The 25,143-nt window shown below is 40.3% G+C and overlaps 1 protein-coding gene across 2 annotated transcripts; it reads left to right on the top strand.

The window, feature by feature from the left end:
• The first annotated feature begins 849 nt into the window (after positions 1-849).
• On the top strand, positions 850-24,133 carry LOC133952314 (P2Y purinoceptor 3). 2 transcript variants are annotated; one of them, XM_062386705.1, is made up of 3 exons: positions 850-1,099; positions 19,897-20,333; positions 20,485-24,133. In XM_062386705.1, the coding sequence occupies exons 1-3, from the start codon at positions 1,070-1,072 to the stop codon at positions 21,155-21,157; spliced, it is 1,140 nt and encodes a 379-aa protein (XP_062242689.1). In that variant the 5' UTR covers positions 850-1,069; the 3' UTR covers positions 21,158-24,133. The 2 variants fall into 2 exon arrangements, with proteins under 2 accessions (XP_062242689.1, XP_062242690.1); XM_062386706.1 differs by lacking the exon at positions 850-1,099 and adding an exon at positions 8,273-8,473.
• The last annotated feature ends 1,010 nt before the right edge of the window (positions 24,134-25,143 follow it).

The following is a 25,143-nucleotide window of genomic DNA, read 5'->3' as shown; positions in this document are numbered from 1 at the left end:
TTGAATGACCAGCAGAGGGTGACTTCACCAGTGGCAAAAAGATGATGACCCTTGGAAATTCCGACCTGCGAGCTGGAAGTTTGAACTGGAACACCACCTAAATTCGGAATTTCCGCTCAGAAGGTCGGAGGAACATCACCATCCCAGACTTTGATATCCAAGATGGCACCTCCGTATATCAACATTAGTGAAAGCTGTAGTGTTATCATAGTCATATGATTGTACAATTACTGTTTTACTACATAGTGTGCATGAAATACCACGGAGTGCATTATTATGAACTGTTTTTGCAAACAATGGCTAGTTGGCTAAATTAACCATTGTTCCTTTGCAACTAGAATGCTATCATCTGTAGGAAAGAAGCTATTATTCAAGCCATATACATTTAAATGCTGAATTCCAAAGTGGTGCATGAGTAGTCAGGTCATATGCTTTTTCAGGCGTGTTAAATGGACAGGGATTAAAACTGATATGGAGCTGAAATACTCATGTGGACAGCGATAGTTTTCAAATGAAAACATAGCAGTGTGGATGTAGCCCCAGATGCTCCCATGCGTGTCCGGGGGGGGGCTCTCACATGATTGTGCCCAAAGGGGTGTATTGTCTGCTAATCCGGCCATGGTTTGAGCCCCTGCTACACTACACCTGCTTCTCAGCCAGTCAGAAACACTGCTGAGTCACAACAGAAAAGCCTTCTCCCCTCAGATGAATAACAACGTGTTCTGAAACAATCACATTTGACAAAGGCGACATGTGTGCGGCGCAGAGGACTCATTGCGCGTGCGCCGCAGCAACCGTTGTCCGGTTCCCCCGCTGCAGCTCCAGTGGAGGGAGAGCGCGTGCAGCTACCGGAGCCGCATCACAGCAGGTAGAATAGTTCCGGGATTATTTTTTTAAACACACACACTCACACGCGCTCGTGTTTGTGATATCAAACCGCGTTCGCGTGAGATTCCTTCAGTGTTGTTGTTTGACTCCTCGCGGGTCCGGACTGGTGTGTCTCTGTGTGTGTGTGACTGCATGTGTGCGTGGAGGACGACTTTGCCATGGCTGCGACACCAACTTGTTGATGTTGCCATTGAAGTTGATGACATTCAGGGTAAGTTTGTTTTCTTCTTTTTACAGTTTCTTACTAAACCCTGAAGGATTGTGGGCCATATTTCAAACTAATATCAACGCACATGATGTATTCACTGGGCACCATTCTTATCACATCAGCTATACGTGTCAATCATAGTTTTATCAACACCTCTTATCCTCATACATTCATTGAAATGTTACACATCCAAGAAAAGATTTTTAAAGAAACGGAATAAAGCAAAAACACAACATCTGGGAATGAACTCGCACTAACATCTGTGTGTTGTGTTGGAGGAAGATTTGACATGTGCGCACACATGGGCGTAAATTAGGGGGGTGTGGGGGGGGGGAGGTTGTTGTTACCCTCCTGAATTATCATAACACTGTATAGCTGCTTCTAGACGTGCACTTAACTCTGGATAATCTCCTCACTGTCTGGCTGTATATGAGAATGCAACTGTCCGATTGAGAGGCTCCAGACTTTCTTCGTAGCCCCCCCCCCCCCCCCCCCCCCCCTTGCTCTGGGTAGTGTCCGAATGGGCCGATGTAGGAATAAAGCAGGAGATCCACCGTGAGCATGAGGAAAAACAAACAATAGGGATGGAATAATGAATACAAAAACCTCCGAATGAAACTGAGGTGCTAGACATGTAGAAATCACTGACGAAGATGTCATCAGAGCTTTTGGTGATAAGTGCCGAAGCCAGTGTTATATGCTGTTAATACAAACACGTAATCCCCGCAGCAGAATGAATATGTTACCGCCCTCAATTTAAAACTCCGGAGATTTGGCTGGGTTTGTGTCTAAAACAGCTAATGAGAACTATTGACTGTTATAAAGCATGAACAATAATAATATAATAATAATAGTAATAAATGGTTGGTTTTCTTGATTCAGTGTTATTTGATGCAAATACACAATAATAAATTATTCCAACCGTATTTTTGGCTACTAGCTAGTTGGTATTATCTAGCAGGTTTGACAGATTAATGGTGATTATTTCTAAGGCATATCAAGTTATTATTCATTGCTAAGAAATTATCATTTAAAAAGTATTTAACCATGCCACTTGAATTCACCTCTCCAATTATCCACCCAAAGTTATGTCCTTGTGTGCATTTGAAAACAAGTTATGTTACTTTTGGTTTGGAGATTTTTGCAGTGCATTCAAATAATGCAGAAACCTCAGGGAACATGTTCCTCTAGTAAAGAATGTGAAACAACCAGATTCCACGTGCTGTCGTCAAGATGCAAGGTGAAGTGTAGCCTGCCTCAGGGCACTAGGGTTTTATTTGCGCAATGCACATAGCAGGTGTTAATACCTCTGAAAGGATGTGTGTGTTTGTGCTAAGCTTGCAGTAGATAATGAGTGAATCTTCATTTTTCAGTGAACTATCCCATTAATGCTTGAAAAAATGTACATTCGGTTAATGTATCATCACATACACAATTTCTGCCCTTACACCAGTGGAAAATGCAGAAGAAAGATTTTAGCGTTGTCCCATCACTGTGGCAATAACCCAGAATGGTTAACAACTGCTGTCATGTGTAAAGAGCTGGCACACAGACCATGGGACTTTTGGCACAATTACTGTTTTCTTAGAAGATGCCTTTCTGCCAGGCAGAGTTCGAGCTATTGTGAGTGTTTGTCTGTCTGACTCGGCGCAGTCTTAACGAAACACTGGTTTAGAGACATAGACAGAGACGGGGCAGTGATGGCTGGGCTGAGAGACACATAAACAGGGACAAAGTTAAGTGCACTGCATTATCTGACAGAGTAAATAATCTGAAGCCACTGGGCTCCCTAAAACCGGTGATTTGATGCAAATGTACGAAGATAAATCTGCCCTCTCTGGATTGAATAGGATTTAGAAAAAAAGTTCCAGTAGTTTGTCTTAATTGGGAACCGTAGTGACCAGAGCTGATGTTGACAAATACTGTATAAATCTCAGAGATGGTCAGAGATGCATTGGGGGAGTCAGTCAGGACAGACATTGCTTTTCTTTTCACCCGAGTTGCATTCCCAAGTCCTCAGCTCCACAAACCCATGACGACAGCCACCACAGGGCACATGCTGACTGATAGTTACCCCTCTGTTAAGCATTTCATGACTTTTATTTAAATGCTGAAAGGTGTGCTCCCAGCTGTTTCAGCAACATGCATCAGTTCATGTTGGAAAACATGTTTCTCTTTTATTAAGTGTCGACACAGCAACTGAACTAAATCATGCTTGTGCATTCCTTGGATCAATATACCTATTTCATCAACAAGTATGAGTTCTAATGATAGACAAGTGTAAATCAGAAACAAGAGATAATCAAATGGCCAGGAGGTATCCAGTTAATATTTTGTCTTCATGGCTGATCTACAAAATGAAGTCCCATCCACTAACAGGGAGGAGGCAGGACTTTTGAAGTTTACTGCATCTAGAAACCAGGTGGTGATTTTGATGCCGTGGCTTCACTTTTGGGAAGCTATCATGTCGTTCATCCAATTCCATTTACTTATTTGCTGAAAGTGCTCTTGCATCTGTAGAAACCCTCTCACGCTTTAAAAGCACTGTACTATTTGTGTCTGCAGTCAAAAGACTACCTGGAGAATGCGGGCATCGATCCCGCTACTTCTCGCATGCTAAGCGAGCGCTCTACCATTTGAGCTAATTCCCCTGCCTCCTACTCTCTGAAAAAACAGTTCATCAAATCTCACATTGCAGGAGACACCTCTGTCCCATGTCCACGTCCCATTCAATGTCCATTAAGTACAGTGGCTGTCTCCTCCCTGTATAAAATGTAAATGCCAGGAAGAGCAGATAGCTAACGTTACACTGTTTGCAAAGACAGAGATAGATAGAGCCATTTAATCATGAAGATGATGAAGGATGAAAGTATTCCTTCACACTGTTTTCAGTAGAATGACATAGATAGGAATCTAAGCACTGTACTATATGTGTCTGCATTAAAAAGGACTACTGGAGAATGCGGGCATCGATCCCGCTACTTCTCGCATGCTAAGCGAGCGCTCTACCATTTGAGCTAATTCCCCTGCCCACTGTTTTGGTCATAGGACGTGAATATTAGATGACCTATCTGGCAGTCAGCCCCCGGAGGGCGATTGAGGTGCTTTGGCTTCACTTTTTGGGATCTGTCATGTCATCCATTTTTACATACAGTCTATAGTTAGACCTGTTAGGTTTTATGTGTCGTGTTAAGTTATTGTGTGTTGGTGCTAGGGTGCAACACAGAGCTAGAGAACACATTTTGATTTCAGACAGTTCAATATAATTTTAACTTTTTAAACATGTTCAGTGATGCTTTGCCATTATTAACTTATAATAGTTTTATATTGGAAATCGGATGAATGACTCCTATATAATAATTGTGGACAGATTTTTATTTTCTGTAGTAGGAGGCTCTACTGTTTATCTAAAAACAAATTTTTTTTTTGCCGGCCCGTGAAAGTACAGTGGCTGTCTGGGTACAAAAATGTAAATTCAAGGAAGATCTGATATTATACCTAATATTACCTGTAGACAACAGACATTTATTAATTAACATGATGTTGATGCTGTTTTCACTTTATATCTGTAGAAATCACAGGTAGAAATCCTCTCACCCTTTGAAAGCACTGTACCATATAAGTCTGCAGTCAAAACACAACCTGGAGAATGCGGGCATCGATCCCGCTACTTCTCGCATGCTAAGCGAGCGCTCTACCATTTGAGCTAATTCCCCTGTACCCTGGTGTCCACTAAATCACAAGTTGACATGTTACGCTGTAGGAGTCAACACCCACAGTCCTGCAGCAGGAGTAATGTTACATTCCCCCTGCACCAAGGCTTATTTCACAAACACACACACACACTTGAACAAGATGCTGCATAGTACAGTAGCTGTCTACTGCCTGGGCCCCAAAATGTAAATGCAAGGAAGAACAGGTCTTACACCTTACATTGTCTGGAAGGAGAGAACGAGGAGTCATTTAATCCTTAATGTGATGAAAGACAACACTACTCCTACATACTGTTTTCATTGGTACATCCATCACTGTACTATATTTGTCCAGTACGGTGGCAAAGAGAGTTTTTTTTTACTTTATGTTTTTGGCAATAACCTCTCAGTGGCTAGACATATATCCATCGCTCAAATCTGACAAAAAATAATGCTTCAAAGGCCACGTCTCCTTCAACGCCACAAAATTGCCCGTTTAGACTTTGCAAGGGAGCACCAAACATGGGACATTCAAAGGTGGAAGAAAGTTTTATTCTCTGACGAGAAAAAATGTAACCTTGATGGTCCTGATGGCTTCCAAACTTACTAGCATGACAAGGAGATGCCACCTGAGATGTTTTCTACGTGGCACAGTGGAGGGGGCGCCAACATGATCTGGGGGGCTTTTCCTTCAATGGAACAGTGGAGCTCCAGGTTGTGCAGGGGCGTCAAACAGCAGCGAGCTATGTGGAGATGTTGCAGCGGGCATCCCTGATGACTGAGGGCCCTCGTCTGTGTGGTAACGACTGGGTTTTTCAGCAGGACAACGCTCCAATTCACAATGCCCGTCTGACCAAGACTTTTTCCCAGGAGAATAACATCACTCTTTTGGACCATCCTGCGTGTTCCCCTGATCTTAATACAATTGAGAACATTTGGGGATGGATGGCAAGGGAAGTTTACAAAAATGGACTTCAGTTCCAGACAGTGGATGCCCTTCGTGAAGCCATCTTCACCACTTGGCGCAACATTCACACTAGCCTTTTTGAAACTCTTGCATGAAGCATGCCAAAACGAATTTTTGAAGTGATCAACAATAATGGGGGAGCTACTCATTACTGAGTCAGTTTTTGACACTTTAATTTCTGTTAAAGGAGTTTTTTTTTTTTTTTAGCTGTGGTCTTAAACTTTTGATCAGCTGATGAGCAGCCTACTTCAGTTAAATTGTTGTTTTCAATAAATTGCCTGCTCACAACTTTTGGGCTCTTGTTCCCATTTCTTCTTTTTGCATTTTGAAACTCTACTTAGAACCTTCCTAAGATTCAACAGTGCAAAATGCAAATTCTTGCAATTTTTTAACTGGTCTTAAGATTTTGATCAGGAGTGTATCTATAGAAATCATAGGTAGAAATCCTCTCACCCTTTGAAAGCACTTCACTATATAAGTCTGCAGTCAAAAGACTACTGGAGAATGCGGGCATCGATCCCGCTACTTCTCGCATGCTAAGCGAGCGCTCTACCATTTGAGCTAATTCCCCTGTCTACTGTTTATTTTGTAGGACATGAATTTTAGATGACCTATCTGGCAGTCAGCCCCCGGAGGGCGATTGAGGTGCTTTGGCTTAACTTTTTGGGAGCTGTCATGTCGTCCATTTTTACATACAGTCGGTAGTTAGACCTGTTAGATTCTTTGTGTCGTGTTAAGTTGTTGTGTTTTGGTGCTAAAGTGCAACACAGAGCTGGAGAGCACATTTTGATTTCGGGCAGTTCAAGATAATTTTAACTCTTTAAACATCTTCAGTGATGATTTGCCAATATTAACTTAAAATAGTTTTGTATTGGAAATCGGATAAATGACTGCTGTATAATAATTGTGGACTGTGTTTTATTTTCTTTAGTAGGAGGCTCAATTGTTTATGTAAACACACATTTTATTTTTTGCCGGTCCATGAAAGTACAGTGCCTGTCTGGGGCCCAAAATGTAAATTAAAGGAAGATCTTGTATTATACTTAATATTGCCTGGAAAGACAACAGCCATTTATTAATTAACATGATGAGAGACGACTCTTCTGTGGTCCTTTTTTTCACTTTTATATCTGTAGATATCACAGGTAGAAATCCTCTCACCCTTTGAAAGCACTGCACTATATAAGTCTGAAGTCAAAATACTACCTGGAGAATGCGGGCATCGATCCCGCTACTTCTCGCATGCTAAGCGAGCGCTCTACCATTTGAGCTAATTCCCCTGGCCGCTGGTGTCCACAAAAACACACCATAACATGTTACGCTGCAGGAGTCAACATCCACAGTCCTGCAGCAGGAGTAATGTTACACGCCCCCTGCACTTAGGCTTATCTCAGAAACACACTCACACGCAAACACCAACAAGCTGCTGCATAGTACAGTAGCTGTCTACTGCCTGGGCCCCAAAATGTAAAGGGAATAAAGATGTCATTGGTGAAGAGGTCAGGGGAATTAGCTCAAATGGTAGAGCGCTCGCTTAGCATGCGAGAAGTAGCGGGATCGATGCCCGCATTCTCCAGTTTTTTAACTGTGGACTACAGTGGCCAAGAAAGCTCAATGCATATCAAGAAAATGCATGCAAATAGAAAATCCATGTGCAAAACTACTTCAACCGAACATATGTGCTGTAAAAAGTCCCACATATTGTTTATATTTAAGATTTTTGCTTGCGTTGTGACTTTTTTGCAACACATGTCACTTCAAACTGATGAAGTTCTCTTAAGTTAAATGTATTTCTTGGTTCTCACTGCGGTATGCTTTCTTGGTCCCCGTAGTCCACAGTTAAAAGTCTACTGGAGAATGCGGGCATCGATCCCGCTACCTCTCACATGCTAAGCGAGTGCTCCATACCATATTACCATTTGAGCTAATTCCCCTGCTAACTATTTGTTTCCATGCCCCACGTAGTTACATGAAGGATGTGAGATCACCTTAACTGCAGCCAGCCACCAGTACTGTGAACTGTCTAATAAAGGCTGAAACTGTATATTAATCAGTCTAGAATCCACACTGGCTGGAAACCAGGCAAATTAAATCCCCTTAAAATGACTTGATAAAAGAAACAAGTCTTAAATCTGCATGTTTCCACTATCACAGCATAATTTTGTGTCAGATTGGAATGATGAATATATCTCTAGCTACTGAGAGGTTATTGCAAAGAATATAGAATAAAAAGGCCCCCCCCATCCTATTACTCAAACAGAAACCAGTGAACATCAACAGGAGTCCTGGCTCAACGAATGAAGGAACCTTGTGGTGTATTATTGAGGTTTCATTGACCGATGCTCCACTGTCCTGTCTGTCTGTGTTGGACTTGTTTCATCATAGCTGCATTCACTTCCCCTGTGTTTGGAAACAAGCTGACAAAGAGTCACAGCCTGAGCTCGCAACACGCCACATGAAGTCCTCCGCCCAAATCCTTACAGCAATATTCATCCCCACCTTTTTGTCCACAACGTCTGGCAAATCATTACGAGCGGAGTGCAGCCTACTGTCGCCTGCAGCCTTGCGTGTGATCGATGTTACCCCCTGAGGGAATACCTGTCCATCTGTACAGTGGAGTAGACATTACTGGAGTCACATTTAGTTTGTTTTACCACAGAAGGGGATGCAATTCCCATATTTTTTAAGCTTTTGGACATCTTCTTTCGAAATTGATCAGTGAGTACAAACAGAATTGTTTAAGCTTACATGCTTGTGCTGCTTGCATAGTATGTGTGTTGTTCTCCAAGTCGTTTATCAGCACGCCTGACTTTTTGCTTTTGGGTTTCATGCATCAACCAGTAGTTTTTTCTCTTTCTGAGCATATGATAAACAGTGTGCTGATTTTGAACACCAGACTCACTCATTATCATTGTATCCATTTCTGCTTCAGCTGATTCATTTACAATGTCTCATGTGTAATGGCCTACAAGCGCCTTTCTTTGTGCCTCATAGACTTGCATTAGCCTGCCGCACATTAGCTAAGATAATTAGATACATGTTTCATTTAATCAAGAAAAAGAGCTTTGATATTTGCTTTGTGTGTGTTCTGTCTTTGCCAGGTAATGAAATCATATATTTAATTTTTATGGTGTGTATGTCAGATACTGATTTTAGTTTCCTTCCTGCTCATTTTGTGTGTCATTTTGTGTGCCTCAATTTTTTTATTGTAGTAATTAAACAAACATGTTAGCCTGTCTGTGTTAGTCAGTGCACATTTTTGTGCTGTATTTCTGCAGAAGGCCAGAGAGTGAGGAGCAGTGCACATGAATCATTGATTAGTGTGCCATGGGACGGTGCAGTTCAGATAAGGGAGAATAATTAGCAATGAATGGTTTCTGGCTTTCTCTCCTCAACATAGCAGCATCCCTCCTCATTATTATAATTACATTTAGCTAATGCTCCTCTGTTTACATCTCTGTTTATTACAGAAGCTCCTTTATATTGAGATTTTGCCATATTGCTGTTAAGAGGAGCACTTGCACTGAACCGAACAAACCAGGATATTGCCGCACTTGTGTGGGATTTTAGATAGCATGCCAAGATTCAGGAATCTATTGTAACGCAGCGGTGTCGGCATCTGTCCTTCAGTAAATATCAATAATAACAATTAAAACCATGCATCCCCCATCAGCTCCGTGTTCTTACCTTTCAGTACAGCGATGCAGAATAAAGCCGTCAGAAATAATAAGTCCGCTAGCTTAGCCACTTCTGGATGACCTTTACTTTTTGTAAATGAGCGTGGAAGAAGGACCCACCATTAACTTCAATTAAATTGGATTCTGACTGAGTTTACCCCTGAGACTCCAGAAGTATTTTGTGGACTCAAACACTTCACCCTGTGCTGGGAGGGTAACATATATTGCAATAAGCCAAGATATTTTACCTTTAATTAATTTAATAATTTACACTGACAGTGACGGTGACTGTCATGATGTCACCATATCCAAATGCTGAATTATCATTTAAACTCTACATGTGGTGTTTGTTTTGCTCAGTAGTTTATATCCTATATTTGTCCTGAGGTGCAGTCCCATTCCTGCAGTCATGGATTATAAATAATCATGCAGCCCTGCCTTCCAGACTGGGGCTAGAAAATATGCAGCAGCGTGTTTGTGTGCGTGTGTGTGCTTGTGTGTGTGTGTGTGTGTATGAGCGGGCGAGCGAGAGAGAGAGAGAGAGAGATAACCCTATGTGCAGGGGGAGTGTAACGTTACTCCTGGAGTCTACACCCACAGTCCTGCAGCATGAAATGTCATATAGTGTTATTATGGACTGAAGGAGGCAGGGGAATTAGCTCAAATGGTAGAGCGCTCGCTTAGCATGCGAGAAGTAGCGGGATCGATGCCCGCATTCTCCAGTTGTCCTTTTTAATACAGACACATATAGTGCAGTGCTTAGATTCCTATCTATGTCATTCTACTGAAAAGGAAAAGTGTCATCCTTCATCATCTTCATGATTAAATGGCTCTATCTCTCTCTCTGTCTTTTCAGACAAGGTAACGTTAGCTATCTGCTCTTCCTGTCATTTACATTTTATACAGGGATGAGAATATTCAAGATTCAAGATTTTTATTATCATTAAAAAGATATTCAAGGTGTTTCCCACATAACAGCCACATGGTTGTTCTGCTTTGGAGGAACACGTTATTTTTTTGGATCGTCCGCATCCACATTAATTAATAAATGTCTGTCTTTCCAGGCAATGTAAAGTATAATATCAGATCTTCTTTGCTTTTACATTTTGGGCCCAAGACAGCCACTGTACTTTCATGGACAGACAAAAAAATCTAATTTTTGTTCATAGAAACAGTCTCGCTTCTGTGTAGCACTATATCACCAACCCACAACAACTTAACACAACCCACTAAATCTAACAGGTCTGAGCTACAGACTGTACATAAAGATGGAAAATATGAAGTCCTCTAAAAGTGAAGCCAAAGCACTTCAATCGCCCCTCTGGTGGCGGACTGCAGTATAGGCCATTTGTAATGCATGCCCTATGAACCAAACACTGGACAGGGGAAGTAGCTCAAATGGTACAGGGCTCGCTTAGCATGCGAGAAGTAGCGGGATCGATGCCCGCATTCTCCAGGTAGTCTTTTGACTTCAGACATATAGAGTACAGTGCTTTTAAAGGGTGAGAGGATACACCTATGATTTCTACAGATATGAAGTGAAAACAGCATCAACATCATGTTAATTAATAAATGTCTGTCTGCCTTTCCAAGCAATATTAAGTATAATATCAGATCTTCCATGCATTTTCATTTTGGGCCCCAAACAGCCACTCTAGTTTCATGGACCTGCAAAAAATGTGTGTTTATATAAACAGCAGAGCCTCCTACTACAGATAATATAAAATGTGTCCACAATTATTATATAGCAGTCATTTATCCATTTCCCAATACAAAACTATTAAAAGTTAATATTGGCAAAGCATCACTGAACATGTTTAAAGAGTTAAAATTATATTGAACTGTCCGAAATCAAAATGTGCTCTCCAGCTCTGTGTTGCACTTTAGCACCAACACATATGGAGGACCATACATGACATAAGTAAAAATAAATAAATAAATAAATGTATAAATAAATACAGAAATAAATAAATAAATGAATAAATAAAAATGGAAATAAATAAATAAATACAGAAATAAATAAATAAATATGTTAATACCAAAAGAAATGTCGAAAGAAATGTCTTAAATATATTTTAACATTTATTTTTTCCCTGATACATTTCCTTTGCATTTGCAGTGTCCTTATGCTAATGAGAAAGGCGGGCCTAACCGCAGTCTCATGCAGGATTGGTCACAGGAGTGTAATGATCCAGCCCTACTACTTCTGCCTTTCAATGCTGGTGTCCAGTAGCTGTTTGCAGCGTTGAGCCAGTTCACACTTATAATTAACTAGTTCAAGTTCAGAGGGTTAGTTAAGGTTATTTTTTATTGGGATGATTTAGCTGTCAGTAGTCCTGACTGTGAGCGTCACGTATCGTGTTGTACTGAGCACAAGGAGCGAGCCGAGAGGAGGAGGAGGAAACAGAAACTCCAGCTCGTTACAAACCACCTGCAGCCTCTGCTCTGATCATGAAGCCGCTGATCTCTGAGCAGATGTGACCAGAGAAGCTCTGTGTTTCCACTGTTTCCACTGTTCCACAGAGTCACTAACTGGCTGCTTCACGGTGAAGAGATCAAGTCTCAGTCACTGCCCGTGTCTCTGAGCGAGTGTGTGACGGAGCGCAGTGGCTGTGTGTGTGTAGCTCAGTTGACCAATCCTGCTCGAGACTGAGGTTAGGCCCGCCTTTCTCATTAGCATAAGGACACTGAAATCGAAAAATAAAAGTTGGAATAAATGTGGAAATAAATAAATAAATATGGAAATAAATGCAGAATTAAATAAATCAATGTCTTAAACTTATTTCCACATTTATTTATTTATTTCCACTTTTATTGCAACTTTTATTTATTTCCACATTTATTTATTTCCACATTTCAGTGTCCTTATGCTAATGAGAAAGGCGGGCCTAACCTCAGTCTCGAGCAGGATTGGTCAACTGAGCTACACACACACAGCCCCTGCGCTCCTTCACACACTCGCTCAGAGACACGGGCAGTCACTGAGACTTGAGCTCTTCACCGTGTAACAGCCAGTTAGTGACTCTGTGGAACAGTGGAAACAGTGGAAACACAGAGTTTATCTGGTCAAATCTGCTCAGAGATCAGCGGCTTCATGATCAGAGCAGAGGCTGCAGGTGGTTTGTACCGAGCTGGAGTTTCTGTTTCCTCCTCCTCCTCTCGGCTCGCTCATTGTGCTCAGTACAACACGCTACGTGACGCTCACAGTCAGGACTACTGACACCTAAATCATCCCAATAAAAAATAACCTTAACTAACCCTTTGAACTTGAACTAGTTCATTTTAAGTGTGTACTGGCTCAACGCTGCAAACAGCTACTGGACACCAGCATTGAGAGGCAGAAGTAGTAGGGCTGGATCATTACACTCCTGTGACCAATCCTGCATGAGACTGCGGTTAGGCCCGCCTGTCTCATTAGCATAAGGACACTGCAAATGCAAAGGAAATGTATCAGGGAAAAAATAAATGCTAAAATATATTTAAGACATTTCTTTTGACATTTCTTTTGGTATTAACATATTTATTTATTTATTTCTGTATTTATTTATTTATTTCCATTTTTATTTATTCATTTATTTATTTATTTCTGTATTTATTTATACATTTATTTATTTATTTATTTTTACTTATGTCATGTATGGTCCTCCATAACATTGTTGTTCTGCTTTGGAGTAAGACGTAATTTTTCGGATCGTCCTTATCCACGTTTATTAATTAATGTTTGTCTGTCTTTCCAGGCAATATAAAGTCTAATATCAGATCTTCCTTGCATTTACATGTTGGGCCCCAGACAGCCACTGCCCTTTCATGGACAGACAAAAAAATCTAATTTTTTTTTATAGAAACAGTGGCGCTTCTGTGTAGCACTATATCACCAACCCACAACAACTTAACACAACCCACTAGATCTAACAGTTGTAAGCTATAGACTGTATGTAAAATGGACAACATGAAGATTTCAAAAAGTGAAGCCAAATCATTTCAATCGCCCTCTGGTGGCTGACTGCAATATAGGTAATTTGAAATTGATGTCGTATGAACTTGACGGTGGACAGGGGAATTAGCTCAAATGGTAGAGCGCTCGCTTAGCATGCGAGAAGTAGCGGGATCGATGCCCGCATTCTCCAGTAGTCTTTTTTAATGCAGACACATATAGTGCAGTGCTTAGATTCCTATCTATGTCATTCTACTGAAAACAGTATGAAGGAGTACTTTCATCCTTCATCATCTTCATGATTAAAAGGCTCTGTCTCTCTCTGTCTTTTCAGACAAGGTAACGGTTGCTATCTCGTCTCCCTGGCATTTACATTTTATACAGAGAGGAGACAGCCACTCTACTTAATGGACAGTGCGTGGGAAATGGACAAAGGACAGAGGTGTCTCCTGCAGTGTGAGATTTGATAAACTGTTTTTTCTGACACTAGGAGGCAGGGGAATTAGCTCAAATGGTAGAGCGCTCGCTTAGCATGCGAGAAGTAGCGGGATCGATGCCCGCATTCTCCATGTTGGTTTTTGACTGCAGACTTATATAGTACAGTGCTTTCAAAGGGTGAGAGGATTTCTACAGATTTAAAAGTTAAAAAGATATTCAAGGTGTTTCCCACATAACAGCCACATGCTTGTACTGCTTTGGAGTAACACGTTATTTTTTGGATCATCCTCATCCACGTTAATTAATAAATGTCTGTCTTTCCAGGCAATGTAACGTATAATATCAGATCTTCTTTGCATTTACATTTTGGGCCAAAGACAGCCACTGTACTTTCATGGACAGACAAAAAAATCTAATTTTTGTGCATAGAAACAGTCTCGCTTCTGTGTAGCACTATATCACCAACCCACAACAACTTAACAAAACCCACTAAATCTAACAGGTCTGAGCTACAGACTGTACATAAAGATGGAAAACATGAAGTCCTCTCAAAGTGAAGCCAAAGCACTTCAATCGCCCCTCTGGTGGCGGACTGCAGTATAGGCCATTTGTAATGCATGTCCTATGAACCAAACACTGGACAGGGGAAGTAGCTCAAATGGTACAGCGCTCGCTTAGCATGCGAGAAGTAGCGGGATCGATGCCCGCATTCTCCAGGTAGTCTTTTGACCTCAGACATATAATGTACTGTGCTTTTAAAGGGTGAGAGGATTTCCACCTATGATTTCTACAGATATGAAGTGAAAACAGCATCAACATCATGTTAATTAATAAATGTCTGTCTGTCTTTCCAGGCAATATTAAGTATAATATCAGGTCTTCCATGCATTTTCATTTTGGGCCCCAGACAGCCACTCTACTTTCATGGACCTGCAAAAAATGTGTGTTTATATAAACAGTAGAGCCTCCTACTACAGATAATATAAAATGTGTCCACAATTATTATATAGCAGTCATTTATCCATTTCCCAATACAAAACTATTAAAAGTTAATATTGGCAAAGCATCACTGAACATGTTTAAAGAGTTAAAATTATCTTTAACTGCCCTAAATCAACATGTCCTCTCAAGCTCTGTGTAGCATTTTAGCACCAACACTCAAAAACTTAACAGGTCTAAATACAGACTGTATATAAACTACAAAGATGGACGAAATGACAGCTCCCCAAAAGTGAAGCCAATGAGTCTGGATGGCCCTATGGTGACTGGCTGCAGTCATATATCCTGCTTTCTCCATGTTAGTGGATGGGGCATTGACCAAACTAAATTGGATTTAGATATATATCTTTTGTGTTTTCTAATGCTTCATAATCAAGTTTATAATGCAACCTGGTTATGTACACAATTTGTATTATTACATATACATAATTGTTGCTTTATTTACATTTGACTGACCATTTATTTAATTTGTTCTGTGGAAATCTTTCTTCTAATACCTGTTATACATAAATCTTAAATACTGCATAACAACACAAATGGTTCAGTGGAACCAGCGTCACTTTTCTTCAGAAAGGTTTAGAGAGCAGATACATTGAAACATTTCAGGAAAGCTGCCAAAAATACCAAAACCATGAAAGCAGGAAAAGCTGCACCCAGTCATCGAGCAAAAGTAAAAATGACTCGTTCACACCCTTAATGACACATCAACTCCTGCAAAGGTCAGCGAGCAATAACTTAATCACTGTTTGGCTTCGGTGTCAGGATGGAGTCAACATGTGGCTTGAAATTACTTCTTTACACGCACACACACACACAATGTTCTTACTTAGCATCTCATCTAAAAATAGTCAAGACTTTAACTACACTAAGGAACATTCATTTTAATCTTTTTCCTTTTAACATTCTTTGCCTTAGTATTGTAGTACAGCCACATGCTTGTACTGCTTTGGAGTAACACGTTATTTTTTGGATCATCCTCATCCACGTTAATTAATAAATGTCTGTCTTTCCAGGCAATGTAAAGTATAATATCAGATCTTCTTTGCATTTACATTTTGGGCCAAAGACAGCCACTGTACTTTCATGGACAGACAAAAAAATCTAATTTTTGTTCATAGAAACAGTCTCGCTTCTGTGTAGCACTATATCACCAACCCACAACAACTTAACAAAACCCACTAAATCTAACAGGTCTGAGCTACAGACTGTACATAAAGATGGAAAACATGAAGTCCTCTAAAAGTGAAGCCAAAGCACTTCAATCGCCCCTCTGGTGGCGGACTGCAGTATAGGCCATTTGTAATGCATGTCCTATGAACCAAACACTGGACAGGGGAAGTAGCTCAAATGGTACAGCGCTCGCTTAGCATGCGAGAAGTAGCGGGATCGCTGCCCGCATTCTCCAGGTAGTCTTTTGACTGCAGACATATAATGTACTGTGTTTTTAAAGGGTGAGAGGATTTCCACCTATGATTTCTACAGATATGAAGTGAAAACAGCATCAACATCATGTTAATTAATAAATGTCTGTCTGTCTTTCCAGGCAATATTAAGTATAATATCAGATCTTCCATGCATTTTCATTTTGGGCCCCAGACAGCCACTCTACTTTCATGGACCTGCAAAAAATGTGTGTTTATATAAACAGTAGAGCCTCCTACTACAGATAATATAAAATGTGTCCACAATTATTATATAGCAGTCATTTATCCATTTCCCAATACAAAACTATTAAAAGTTAATATTGGCAAAGCATCACTGAACATGTTTAAAGAGTTAAAATTATCTTTAACTGCCCTAAATCAACATGTCCTCTCAAGCTCTGTGTAGCATTTTAGCACCAACACTCAAAAACTTAACAGGTCTAACTACAGACTGTATATAAACTACAAAGATGGACGAAATGACAGCTCCCCAAAAGTGAAGCCAATGAGTCTGGATGGCCCTATGGTGACTGGCTGCAGTCATATATCCTGCCTTCTCCATGTTTGTGGATGGGGCATTGACCAAACTAAATTGGATTTAGATATATATCTTTTGTGTTTTCTAATGCTTCATAATCAAGTTTATAATGCAACCTGGTTATGTACACAATTTGTATTATTACATATACATAATTGTTGCTTTATTTACGTTTGACTGACCATTTATTTAATTTGTTCTGTGGAAATCTTTCTTCTAATACCTGTTATACATAAATCTTAAATACTGCATAACAACACAAATGGTTCAGTGGAACCAGCGTCACTTTTCTTCAGAAAGCTTTAGAGAGCAGATACATTGAAACATTTCAGGAAAGCTGCCAAAAATACCAAAACCATCTAAGCAGGAAAAGCTGCACCCAGTCATCGAGCAAAAGTAAAAATGACTCGTTCACACCCTTAATGACACATCAACTCCTGCAAAGGTCAGCGAGCAATAATGAGATTGTCATCACTGTTTGGCTTCGGTGTCAGGATGGAGTCAACATGTGGCTTGAAATTACTTCTTTACACGCACACTCACACACACAATGTTCTTACTTAGCATCTCATCTAAAAATAGTCAAGACTATAACTACACTAAGGAACATTCATTTTAATCTTTTTCCTTTTAACATTCTTTGCCTTAGTATTGTAGGAGCAAAAATGTATTTGTGCTAATGCATTATTGTATCATTTCAGAAACATCACAGGTATTGGAGTTGTCTCGGTAGAAAAATAATAGATCCTTCTACAGAGGACTTTTTAAACAATGGAGCCAAGGCAACAATAATGAGCACTGGATACAATTCTACCTCAAATTTCTGACAATTATTCAAGCTGGTGTTGTGACATAAATCTGGTAAAATGAAAAGTTGTGATTTCCTAATGAATCATTTTGTTGCCTTTTTTTAGAATTTAATGTATTTGTCCATTATTGTGTTATATTCCTATTTAACTTTTATTAAGCTATGATCAGACACCACAGCCCCCACACACACGCACACAGTCTGAGGTGGTTATGTGGACATGAGCCTTAACAGAAATATTAATATTGCCGTCTGTTTGCCGATATCCATCCATCCAAACCCAGCTGACATTGGCCAAGAGGCGGGGTACGCCCTGGACACGTCGCCAGCCTATCAGAAACAAACAGCCATTCACACTCACATTCACACCTACGGTCAATTTAGATTCTCCAATTAACCAATAACCAAAAAATAGCGTACATTTATGGTTTAAATTCATCTATAATTAGTTTTAATTATGTTTCCTTTTATTATAGATATTTATCCTGTTTTAACTGTACAATCTCAAGCCTCGATGTCATTTATTTTGGTTCGATAATGTCATCTTAGGAGTCATTGCCAGTTTTTTAAATATATATATATCGGCCAATGTATCGGTAAAATATCAATACCGGCAAATGCCCTCAAAACACCCTGGCTGTCAGGCTCTATTGTTCTCATCACACTACCTACCTGGAAGCTGGTGAGTGTGCTGCATACAGGCCTAAACATGCAGCAGCCCACCTTCTGTCACCATTCCTTCACCATCACAAAGACAGACGCACGCTGTGATTTATGGAGTTACTCAGAATTCACAAAGATTAATTATTCGAGTGTGGTGACATCAAGGGGATTAAAGATTGCGCAGAAAGTTTATATTATGATTATTCTTAAACCAGGAAAGGTGCACCAACATGTAAATATAAGTGAGTCATCAGTAAATAAAGCCGAGCACTTCTCTCTGTTAATCCTCTGTGCTCACTGGTTTACTGTAGAGAAATGTTTTATGAATCGTGTCACTCTGCTCCTCTCTTTCAACCACTCTATCAGGAATTATGAAATAATGCGTTACTGCTGTTCTCAGCAAAATGTATGGTACACACACAGCTTTCTTAAAAAAAAACAACACACAACTTCTCTTTTTGAAGCAGCTGCACGAGACACTACATGTGTACACACTCATACACACCCCACACACAGAGATCTTAGCTTTTAGTTGTGAAATTCCATGAGTCACAGTCTGACAAGGCTGCGGAGGAAGTGGCTTACAGCGAATCGCTCTCTGGCCAACATGCGTCCTTGTAAGAAGTGGATATGATAGATGTTGGTGGTGGGAGCAGTAATTAAGATTGTGTGTAGCAGCGTGTTCCAGACACTGTGCATTGGGAGTGGGAGTCCAGACAGTCTGCAGCGGTTCTCATTGCAAAACATGCAGCTGTCCAGATTCTACAGTTTATTTGAAATGATGGAAGGATCAAATGAATATTATCTAATGGGCTGTCTTTTATTTGATCAGCTGTTACTATTTATCGAGTTGCAGTGTTTCTAGCAACGGCTACTGGTAAAAACACAGTGTTTGCAGGTGTTAAAGGAATGAGGTATTTCGTAGAGTTATGACTACAGGTTAAAATACATGAGCATGACTTCACCATGACATCTCAAAGACTTAATATAATATAAACCTGCAGGGGGTCGTTAGCCCTATTACCGCACAGCAAGAAGATAGCTGCAGGTGTTTTTGCAAACTCAGATTTTACTTGACTTTACTGGGATTTGCTTCCATCATGACATGAGGTGTAAAGATGTAACTAACAGCTATATTAGGTCTAATGGCTTTATAAAATTAGACCTAATATATATATATATATGGCCAGAAATACCAGCTGCTCTCTACTTGAGAGTCACAAATCACTGCATTTTGACTGAACCCCCACTCTGAAGCATTAAAGCTGCACCATTACAAACAGTAAGTAGCTGAGCAGTTAGACGAGTGGATAAAAATGTGGATAAAATCCAGTGTTTGCCTTAAGGTGATGGCCTCATTGTGATTTATGAGATGTGAAGGTGTGAGGTGTGAATCAAACAAATATTTATCTCTTGTGCCCTCTTGTGGAAAGTTTTTGTTTCTCGCTCTGTCTTCGTCAGCACTTAAACATCCATTTAATCCAGTATTAGATTTAGATGGGACTATCGTCCATCATTTTATTATATTATATTATATTACCAAATTGGCACCCTCAAAGGTGGTATGGATAATGGATGGATGGATATATTGTACTGTATTGCAATATACTACATTATATTAATATTAACCTGCCTTTCTCTATCCCTGCCTCTCTTCCAGAATGTGAAGATGCCAAATCCTGTCGCCTCCCTCTCTACGGAAACGCTCATCTCCAAAACTTTCTCCTTGGACATCTTTTCCACCAGCGTACTCCCCACAGACCCCTTCCCAGCGGCCGGCTTCAACGCCACCATCGGCAACTTCAGTGGGATCGGAGTCCTCCGCTGCACCTATAAGGAAGATTTTAAACGTATTCTGCTCCCTGTCGTTTACACGCTTGTTTTCCTGCTCGGCCTTCCTCTCAACTCCGCTGTCATACTGAAGATATGGAGGACGAGGCCCAATCTGTCCAGGAACAACATCTACATGCTCAACCTGGCCATAGCCGACTTTCTGTATGTGATGTCACTTCCTCTACTCATCTACAACTACGGCAGCCATGACTACTGGCCTTTCGGGGAGTTTGCCTGTAAGCTGGTCAGGTTTCAGTTCTACAGGTGAGATCATTTAACAAATGTTGGCTTATTATCTCTACACACAACTGAGTGTTCAGAGTAATGCTTATTATGACCTTTCCAGTGGACTTAGATAACTTGGTCGAGTAGTTTGATCACATCTGAATTATTCTTTTCATTTTTTCTCATGTAGTAATCTACATGGCAGCATCCTCTTCCTCACCTGCATCAGCGTGCAGCGCTACGTGGGCATCTGCCATCCTCTCGTGATGTGGCACAAGCGGGGCAGTCGCAAGTTGACGTGGTGCGTCTGCGGAGGGGTTTGGCTGGTCGTCGCCATCCTGTGCGCACCCACGTTTTACTATGCCGAGACGGGAATCCAGCGCAACCGCACTGTGTGTTACGACTTAAGCCCGCCGAAGCTCTCATTGGCCTACTATCCTTACGGTATGGCTCTGACCTTCTTCGGCTTCTTGTTGCCTTTCATGGGCGTGATGGCGTGCTACTGCCGGATGGCCCACATCCTCTGTCGCCCAGTGTCCTACCAGGGTGTCTCCATGGCGAGTGCGGATAAGCGGGACACGGCGGTGAGGATGATCATCTTGGTGGCGGTGGTTTTCTGCATAAGCTTCCTGCCGTTTCACCTCACCAAGACCATGTACCTGGTGATACGCACCCTGCCCAACGCGCCGTGCGACACCAGGAACTTGTTCTCAATCATCTACAAGAGCACCAGGCCGTTCGCCAGCATGAACAGCTTTCTGGACCCAATCCTGTTCTACTTCACGCAGCCGCGGTACCGGCAGAGCACCCGGAGGTTTGTGCTCAGAGTCACCACACTCAGGGAAAAAGGCACGAGTGTGTGAGCGAACTTCCAGTCAAACTCTGCAGCAGGACTGGTGGTTCACCAGTGATGGATCCTAGGATTCTGCTAAGACTTTATTTTCACTGTAACGATGAAGTTCACCTTCCTCAGAGGAACTAATGGATTTAGAGACACTTGTTTATCTTTTAAGTCGTGACTTGCAGTATAGGAATGTCGCACTATGAGCGATAAACATAAACTAAGAAAAGCAGGAGGACAAAAAGAATCATTTCCTGCTCCTAAGTAAACCCCTTGTATTTGGGCCACTTAAATGGGAAAACATTTCAAGAATCAAAAATGGTGATATCCTGAGAGTAAAGTCATAATTTAACAAGAGGAAAGTCGTATTACGAGAATAAAGGGAAAAACATTTTCTTTAGAAAATAAGTAGCAAGGCCACTCTGTCCTTGTTGGAATTTTTCTCCATCTGGATCCAAAACTTGAACCAATCTCAATGTTTGTTTACAAACAACCTCTTTGTCACAGATGTCGTGATCAAAGCAGTCGACCACGAACAAACATTTCCTCCTCCACAAAATATGCAATTTTCCCTCCAGTCTCTGTGGTTCTTTTTCAGAATAGACACAGGTTAAGCCTAACCGCCCCACAGTCATGAACTGTGGTTAATTTAGTTTTCCCGATAAGTGGCACCTAATACCCATATACATATATATATATAAATATATTCATAGTCCATCACCCTTACACCACTCACTTTTAATATTTTTTTCTTTTCATGTTTGTTTCTCACTGTGAAGTGTACAGTAAAGATACACACGCTCCTCTCCCCCAGCAGGTCTCCACAGGTATATAGGACTTACATGTGATGTGGAGGTGGAGATGTACATAGTGAAGGAGAGAAGAACTAATTTAATTTTGGGGATAAAATCCACAGTCGTCGCTGAGCCATGTAAAATGCTCAGAGTGACTGTCAATGTTTAAGACTGCAGGTTGTACATGAGGTACCTGTGTGTGGACATTAAGAGGCACTGAGGAGAGACTCCCCTCATGTTCAAAAATGAAATATGTCGAATGAGCTCTTTACATTTATATGAAGGTTCCCCTGTTCCTTTCTTTTATAAATGACATGATTCTACATTGTCCAAGCTTTAGTGCATGTAATTGCATATTGTAACAACTAGATGGCGTGTGCACCTCACTACTGTTTCACCACTGCACTGAAAAGTAGGACTTCACAGCAGTTTGGGGCAAACTGATGTCATCAAGACTGGTGTCCAACTTATGACACAAAATATATTCTGTCAATGCATTTACATTTTTTCATCAATGTGTTGTTGAGTAAACAGAGAAAATCCTTTTTAAATGTGTGTGCCAACAGAGGTGTTTACACACTAATACATAACCTACATACATAATCCTTAATTATAAAAATAATTCACAAAGAGATAAAACATTTGATTTATCCACACTGGCATCAGCAAAATTAAGGTACAAGCTGCCGATATCCACTTCCTGTCAACATGTGAATTAGGATTTCTGTTCCAATACATCAGCTCTGTGGATGGATGTCAGGTCTTATACAGATGATAGAGTAGAGTAGTGATAATAGGGAATAGAGAGATTTTTATAAAGAATGTATGTAACTTGAAAGTAGACCTCTAGTGTGCATGTGGCATGTGTAGTACTTATACTGTTTCTGTAACCCGATACATTACAGTCCAAATCTGTTTACATGATGGAAAACTTTCAACTATATCCTTCCCCCATTTGTTTCAGATGTTCTAAGTTACTGAGTTACTGAGTTTATGATTTGATCTGTAGTTCATGAAATGAATATACAGTAAATGTAATGTAAATTAATGTTTCTTCTAATTGCATTTTGCAGGAGCTTAATGTTAATTTAAATCATTATAATTTTCTATATTTTACTAGAGCTTATTTTTCCACTTACTATTGGATGTCGTCTTTCAGAAATGGGATTTAGTGGAATATTTTCCTGTTGCTTCTCTCGACAGCTGAATCCTTTGTCCCTGGGCTGTTGTTAAGTCCCAGACAAGCACCTTTTCACTCTTTGGTAAAGAGTTCTATTTTCTTTGTGCAGTTTCTCCATTATTTTAGAAATAGTCAGTCTGTGGTTCATGATGAGATCTCAGCACTGCAGAAGTCTTATTCCCATAAAGATGAGTAAACCTTGAACAAATTTAATCAGATTTTGCACTACACGTATATTGTGTTATTTAGCTACTACATTTACTATCAAGATAAATTAAATCTGTTTATAAAATGTACTGTAGCAGGGTAGTTTATTGCTGAACGTGGTCATATAAGTAATTCATTGGCTCTTTATGAGCTACATCTGGCTCTTCCAGCCACTAGACCGTGTCATGTGGCCATCTCAGATTTTAAAATGACCAGAATATACTAAAATAAATAAGGTACTACCTTAACAGTTCAAGTTATCAAGTTCGAGTTGTACATGTGTACATAGGGAAACTAGAGTTGTGTTTGAGTTTTGCACCCATGCTTTAAGAAGTGTTGCAAAAGTTGGTTTAATGTGAACATGTAATTCCAGATGCAGTGGACATTTTGACCACAACACAAGGTTTTGTGTTTAAATATGTTGATGTGTGTTTATCTGTACAGTGTTAATTTTCACTAATGCGCTGATAGACTGCACCATTTAGTTTTTCTCTATGGGGTCATATATTTGTGAAATGCATTGTGTGTATTTGTGTGTATGTGTGTATTTGTGTCAGTTTCGATGTATCCAGATGTCTGTGTACTCTGTCAAAATATTTGTGTCAGTCAGTATTATTTAGAAATTTCTTATTTTTGTAAAATACTTAAAGTCAGGATTAGATTTTTATTTTTGTGACATAGAGATGATTATGTTGACGATAACATCTATGTTTTCTCATAATTGAGTTTTTTTGTTGAGTTGTTGTAAAATGTCCTCCTCGTTGTAATGATGTAAAACTTATTGAAAACAGCCATTAAAAAGTCATGCATACATAAATGGCTTATCTTTATTCAGTAATTATTATTATTAGATCAGCAGATTCTTGTTGCTGAATTGGCAAACAACATTTGCAGCAGAGTGGATTTGAAGACCCTCAAAAAGACCCTTATTGATTTTCATGAATCCTATTTGTCATTATCTTGACCTATATTTTACCTAATTAATAACTTTGGTTCATCTTTTCCTTTACATTTCTAATATAAGAAGTGAAGAGCCGTGCTTTGGGTGGTTCGGCGGTATGTGGCCTCTCTACTCTCACCAGTTAACATGACGATGTCTATAACACTCCTCAAAGTTATTTATTTAGGAAAATCCACATCATCATGTCTGAGCTTTGAATATTCTCGAATGATTAAAAACAACAGAATCCTGCATCAACGCCACAGAACTGATTCTGTGGGTTCGTGGCATTTCCCAGCCGGTGGGGGGCGCTGCTGCCCCTCAGTGAAAGTAACACAGAATTCCCCCTCAGAACAAAAGGAGCTGCTGCTGCATGGGAAGCACCACAGAGGGGTTATTGTGCACGAGGGAAAACTTTCTTTCTTTGACCCCCCTCAACCCCCCCCCCCCACCCTGAATGCTGACACACTAATGCACCAACACAATGATAAAGAGTTACCGATGAATATATCACAGGTACAAAAGGAAGTGTGATATGTGCATCATTCACTTGGTTCATCTTTGTCTTCATCTGCAAGTAGAAGTACTGCAAATTCTTTTTTATTGTGGTATGTTTTAGGTCTTACTAACAAAGGCTGCATGTAGAAATGTTTGTCCCTGCTTTCTTGCACCTAAAGTGGTTTATATGAATCCTTCCTGTGTGACATTTAACTGGATTTCTAAATTTAACTATTGTGCTACTTTGAAAAAGTCTTGAATCTAAGAAGTTCATTCCAGGTAATGAACTGATGTCTGCATTGTCATCAAGTGCATGAATCATGAATTTGTATTTTGTCCCTGTGTGTTCTCACGAGGGAAAGGCCCAGAACTACAGAAAGTGTATCTCC

This window comes from Platichthys flesus, chromosome 4 (assembly GCF_949316205.1).
Source record: "Platichthys flesus chromosome 4, fPlaFle2.1, whole genome shotgun sequence".
NCBI classification, from domain to species: Eukaryota; Metazoa; Chordata; class Actinopteri; order Pleuronectiformes; family Pleuronectidae; genus Platichthys; species Platichthys flesus.
This window is presented reverse-complemented; position numbering and strand designations above follow the sequence as displayed.

Coding starts and splice junctions, on each gene's coding strand:
- LOC133952314 (XM_062386705.1), top strand. CDS start 1,070: ATGTTGCCATTGAAGTTGATGACATTCAGG. Junction 1,100..19,896: donor TGAAGTTGATGACATTCAGG/GTAAGTTTGTTT, acceptor CCTCTCTTCCAG/AATGTGAAGATGCCAAATCC. Junction 20,334..20,484: donor GTCAGGTTTCAGTTCTACAG/GTGAGATCATTT, acceptor TTTCTCATGTAG/TAATCTACATGGCAGCATCC.